The sequence below is a fragment of the Rhamphochromis longiceps genome, linkage group LG3, assembly GCF_057381845.1.
Source record: "Rhamphochromis longiceps isolate RC_006_pf linkage group LG3, R_longiceps_female_GT1.1, whole genome shotgun sequence".
Classification (NCBI taxonomy): Eukaryota; Metazoa; Chordata; class Actinopteri; order Cichliformes; family Cichlidae; genus Rhamphochromis; species Rhamphochromis longiceps.
In genome coordinates, this window is record NC_140559.1 from 3698512 (window position 1) to 3704615 (window position 6104).

At 40.6% G+C, this 6104-nt stretch overlaps 1 protein-coding gene across 1 annotated transcript; it reads right to left on the reverse strand.

Moving 5' to 3' along the window:
* Nucleotides 1–537: 537 nt before the first annotated feature.
* On the reverse strand, nt 538–3069 carry LOC146672555 (uncharacterized). Its single transcript, XM_085402228.1, has 4 exons — nt 2373–3069; nt 2180–2287; nt 1929–2102; nt 538–1325 (listed from the first exon to the last, which is right to left on the reverse strand). Exons 2-4 carry the CDS (start codon nt 2228–2230, stop codon nt 693–695), a joined length of 858 nt encoding a protein of 285 aa, XP_085258354.1. The 5' UTR covers nt 2231–2287; nt 2373–3069; the 3' UTR covers nt 538–692.
* Nucleotides 3070–6104: the final 3035 nt, after the last annotated feature.

Consider the following 6104-nt stretch of genomic DNA (forward strand, 5'->3'; position numbering starts at 1 on the left):
GCATCTCTTTCACTGTCTCTTCCTGTCCTCTTCTCAGTCTTTGTTGTGGCACCTCTGCTATGTGTTATAGAAAGCACTTGGAATCATGTTCAATACAAAAACACCAAACTCGTGGGATTGCCCTAGCAAGCAGTTGGTAAAAACTAATTAAAACTGATATATATCAGCTTCACTTTCTAGCTGCAAAAGCACGTTTCTGCAAAAGCATGCAGTTTCCTGTCAGCACTTTTTGGCACAGAGTGTACTCAGAGTTAGGCCTTTCTTATATAAAGCAATATAATCAGCATATAAACATTTAAGATGATAAATTTAAAGCTCAACAGTAACTGCTATAAATATTATAACTACACATGTAGTGCTTTTGCTTAAGTAAATTATAGTTGGGATCATAATAAGAAAACATGTGTTTTTATTTTCTGTGTACCCTGGGTACAGACCAGTATAAACATGGGATTCTTCCCAATAAATGCTGTCTGATAATGCTTCACATTGCATTAAACACTAGATATGTAAGCAAGCAAACAAAAACCCATAGAAGCCAGTTTTAATTATTAAATGTGACAATTACATGGAGATGGAAAGTAAACATGCTTATACACGTCTCTGTGATTACAGAAAATCCACACAGATGCTGTCAGAGCAGAGAATCTTTGATTTATCAGAATGATGAATGCAAATGATTTCATGAAATCTCACTCTTGTTCTGGGTTGTAAAATTCACCTGTCCAGTTAAACCGAATCCTTTGCAGCACAGTTCTAAGAACCCTACCAACCTCATCCTCAGCTCTCTGCCTGTTGTCCTTTTCAGCTGAGTATTCATCCACATGTGTTTCAACTTCTCTCTCATTTTCAAGCAAATTGCTCAGGCTCTCAGCTTCAGCACAGTTACCATATGGCCACTCTCTGAGGTCTTCTGTGTTCAAGCCAAACAAATTCTTACATGATCTGCAAGGCTTCATTCTGGCACCATCACGGAGACAAAAAGCCTCACACCTGATATTTCCAGGTACTTCAATTGTTCCATCAAAGTAATCTTTCTGGACTGTGTTTGGATAATAGGTCATCACCGCACCAGATACATATTTATGCCATTTGCTAAGACAGGAGGCAGCAATCATAATTTTCCCAGCGTTAGGACCTTTGGTGGACATGGAGACTCCGCAGTACCTTTCTGATTTGTTGGTTTGGGATTTTTGAGAAATGCAGATGGTGGACGAGACGAAAGCTGTTTTTTTATTATTCTCTTCTAAGTCCAAGTCTGTGAGGAGATCTTGCAGACTCTGCTTTATTTGCTCTTCATTCTCTGAGTTATTTTGCAGGACGATCTGAAAACAGTTACAGATCTGGTCAAAGTGTTGCACCTGATTATATAGTTGTTTTTCATAGAAAGTTGATCAACATGTTTGTTTCGCTGCTTGACTTGTTTAACTATGCAGGACCATTGGATGCTTTTGATTTAGACATTTTAAGATAGGGGGTGAAACAAGTCACAAAAATCTATTTAATTTTAAATCAATAAGCAAAAATCCATCTTTGTTCTCACTAATTTATAATTAAATTTGCTAATTGACCTTTTTTTTTCTATTTTGCTATGCCGGGCTGTCAAAACACGCTGAATTTAGAGTCTTTGAGCTTAACAGATCCAGCAGCTACACAGTGACAGCATCATATACGCCTTGAAGACTGTAAGCATCTCCAATAATGAGTCTGTTAGACATTATTTAGAACTAACAAATTCTGAAGCAAGTCTCCAGCTCTCCTGCAGTCTCTGTGTTTGGTGGAGAAGTATAGCTAGAAGCATATGTTGAAGTATAAGGTACAGTATGGATTTTCTTTGGATTTCTCAGTAAAAAAGCACTTTGCATTATACTTTCCTAAAAACTGGAAGTTTGTCAGATTGACTGACAATGTGAGAAGAGTTATCTTACCATGTCGAGCACACAGGAGAAGGGACTTCGCCTGGGAAGCTGAGTCGAATACAACTTTAAAGGCCTGGGATATCTTCTCATTAAAGAACCCAAAACAAAAGGATTAGGGAAGATTTCTTCTGGAGAAAAGGGGATGTTGTTGATTTTGCCCAGAAACAACATGCTGTGAAGGATCTGTTGAGTGAAAACATATTTGCTTATTGTTAGTAGTGATAAACAGGACTGTCTTAAAAGTGTCAAAGGTAACACACCTCATCCACCAAGTGTTGACTTCCCGGAGTCATGTAAGAGCCCCGAACCATCCTCTTGGTAATCTTGTAGGCATTAGTTTTGAACCTCCTTTGAGAAATTGTTGTCTTCTAAAATGATAATGATCGAGCAGTTAGGGATTTAAAGACACAGGAGATCTGATAACTTTGGCTACAGCAGAGTCTGCAGACATACCTATTTTGCTCTTGGTCGGCCTATTTTAAACATGAGAGACAACATAGTTAGTGAAATGTTGATAACATACAATGACTATCATTGGTGGCTGAAAAGATGCCAGGTAACAAGTGAAAAGCTGCTACTTACCATCGCCACAGTCTAAGAATGAAACAGGAAACACTGAGCGAGTTGCCTCCATCTTAAAGCTGTTGATCATGTGATTTAAAGGAAAGCCACACCCAGCTCTTTCCTGGAATTTTACTCGACTGTAGAAAACTGCTCCATTTGCCCCGCCCACCCATGATCTTTAATATCTACCAAAAACAACCTTTTGGTTGTCAGTAACCAGTCGATCGTTTGCGCGATTAAAAAATGACTTTGTGCGGCGGCGTTCCCACCACGAGCAGAACTCCGGCTCAAAAACCGCTGTTTTTGAACACTTTTATTTACTTAAGCATTTTAATGGGCTTACTTTGAAACAAAGTGCGATTGAATGATTATTGTTATGTGTTGCCTTGAATTCGGCTATGCTGTCTGTTAGACAGCTGTTTTCCTTTATTGTTGTTTTTGTATTGTTTGTAGCGAACGCTACTGGAATGTATAGATTAAGCTACGTAGCCAAGATAATTAATAATTTAACTGTTGTACATTGGTTGATGATGATTTGCATTGTTACATAGGCTTGCAGAAAAATATATTTGTTTACCGGTAAACTGAATCGAACTTGATGTGCCAATGGACGTTTTTCTGACCTACAGGTCAGGTTTTGTTCCCTCCCTTTGAATTAATCTTCTTCATATTGAAGTGGCGAGCCGGTAGGACCATTCTTTGTTTCCCCTCTTTTCCCCCACTTAGCCGTCTTTGGATTACGGACATATTTCCCCATTTGTATGAAGCTGGACTCTAAGGAGGAATACCTTAAAAGTGAACTTTAAAAAGAAGAGGACCAAAAAGGACTTTTGCACAGAAAGATCACAGCATTGATTTATTATTTAATTGTGGGCATTTATGTTGTGTGTTGTATTAATTATTTTGTTCCATTTCCCCTTTCCTCCATTTATTCAATATATTTTTGGTACAAGATATTGCAGTCTTTGGTCTCATCATTCACACCATCTAGGCTCCATAAAGAACTATTTCTTCTGCGCGTCAGTCAGTAAACTCATCCATTGAAATAAACTAGTCCTTAAATAACTTTGAGTTACACAGTGGCAAATGTAATAGAGAAAGACACAGGGCCACCTGAAATCTGTCGTCCTATCTGATTCAAAACCAACATGTAGGAGAATCTGGAATCTTTGATTTTGAGTTAAAAATAAAATATGGGTAAAAGGCAGAAATGTTTTTACTAACATGTACTAACAGAGACTTGGAGGAGAGAGACCTAATGTTTAATAATCCACATTTCACTGTTTTACTCTTTGGTTCAGATGTGGATACTGTATTGTTCTTTCTTTGTGATTGTTTATGTTTAAGTTGTTTGTTGCTGGTTTTTAGTTTGTTTTTTGTCTGTTTGGAAGCTGACACAGTCTCTATGGAGATGGGTTTTTGGGGGGTAGCAGGAGGAGAGAAGCTGCAGAGAGGCGTGTAAGACTGCAACTCTGCTTCCTGGTCCCAACTCTGGATAGTCATATTTTGGGGGGTTTAATAAACTACTACTGCATGATGTAAAGCTGAAGTATTACACAGCTTTATGAACCTCCTGTTATCCTGGTAGACGAGTACAGCAACAAATCTTTTACTTGAACATCTTCTGGCTCCAATAAGCTTTGAAATGTGACCATGAAGTTAGAGACACACTGACTGAAACCCACAGCTGTGACTGTGGATCACATCCACACACAGTGTAGCTGCTGTCTCTGTGTGAGGTCTGTGTATATATGTACATATTTATGCTTATATTCATATTCTCTTATTCCCCTTTATTTGATATCCTAATTCTGTGCTGTGTAAAAGTTTGTCGGTGTTCTGCTGCTACAAACTGGATTTCCTGGAGGATAAACATGAGGGATTCATAAAGTTCTATCTCTCTGTTAAAATCCCCCAAAATAAATGAAATGTGAATTTCAGGCAGACGTGTTTTTAAAAGAGTCTCTTTAATGGAAAAATGTGTTTTTAAAACCAGCCAATAGGAGCGTCTGTGGATATCAGCTGAGGCTGAACGCAGGAACACCATCACATATAAATACACAGAATTAAATCACTAGATAAAAGACGTCATTAAATAAGGTTCGAATCAACATGTCAGAGGTCAAAGGTCAGTCAGAAGAGGTGTGGTTAAACACTGGCAGTGCAGTGACCTAATGCAGTTTGGTTACCGCCACGGGAAAAGCCCCGCCCCCTCTGAGCCTCCGCTGTGTCCTCAGCACATCCAGGAGCAGCAGGTCAGAGGGGGCGGGGCCATGTCAGGACTTATTTTAAGTAAAAGTGGAGCGACGGCAGGAGTCACACAGCAGTAACCAGCTCTGTCTGCCAGGGTCAAAGGTCAAACAAGTCCTGCAGCTGACCCACACACAGACTTACACTGATCCACAGAGAGTGATGAATCCACACATCACTCGGCTGGAGGAAGCTGGGTTTCCACACCGTCCAATCAGAAACCAGTGTTGACGCTGAGACCCGTCTCTGTAACAGGAAGTCCATGAACAGGCAGACCCTCTGCAGCAGGCTGACCTGTGACCTCTGAGACAGAGGGAGGAGTTTGTGTCAGCAGGGGGCGCTGCAGCATCGCCTGAGAGCTTTAAGAACAACAGCAATAAACAGGAAGTGAAAGTCACACTTCTGTTGGTGTGCGTTATCAGCAGACTCCACCCTCTGCAGGAAGCTGAGATAAGAAGCAGCCAATCACAGAGCAGAGAGCATGTGACTTCCTGTTCCTGCTGTTACTGTGACAACAGCTCCTGGCACAGAGAGCAGCTTTCTAAAGAGGAAAGATGTTGCTGTCACCCCCGGGTGTCATGTGACCCACCTGATGTACCGATTTAAGACTGTAAGAACAATAATAACAACATGTTTTAGTCAGGTGATCCATGCAGAGCAGATCCATGTGACCAAACACAGCTGGATCACATGTTTCCTCTCCTGGAAACAGAAAGCCTTCATGTATAAAGGCTCATGTACCCACTGAGCCCTGCTCTCAGATCTGTGAGGCTTTAACAAACAACAGTTTAAAGTCATGTTTAGCATCTTGTGTCAGTGTGGAAGGTCACACACTTTCCTGAGTGTTGAACCCTGAACTACTAGCTGTTCATGTCAGCCTGGACATAAATACAGACCTGCCTGCTGTCATAGACCCCAGCACTCACATGTTACTTATAAGTGACTCATATGTATGCATGTATATATTGTGTATGTTGTGCTATTTCTTACTTAGTGTGTTGTGTCTTTGTTCCTGTTTGTGCTGCAGCACTGTAACCTAAATAATTTCCCCTGGGATCAAAAAAGTATTCTGATTGTGATTAAATGAAACCAGTCAGAGCAGAGGACGGTGATGTAAGGAATGGGATTTTAATCAGCCAGTCTCCTTTAACTCTCAGCATCACAAAGTAATGTGGTAACATCTGGACTGATGTGTTTACTGTCAGCTAGTTTAAATGCTGTAGGCTGCAGCCGTTGCTCTAACACTATAACTGTAACAGGGCTCAGTGCTGCTTCTAACAGTCTGAGCTGCTTCAGGCTTTATTTGTGAGGAGCACAGCAGCTTACAAACACGTGGCTGGGCCTGGACCCAAAGGAGTGTTTGTTAAAGCC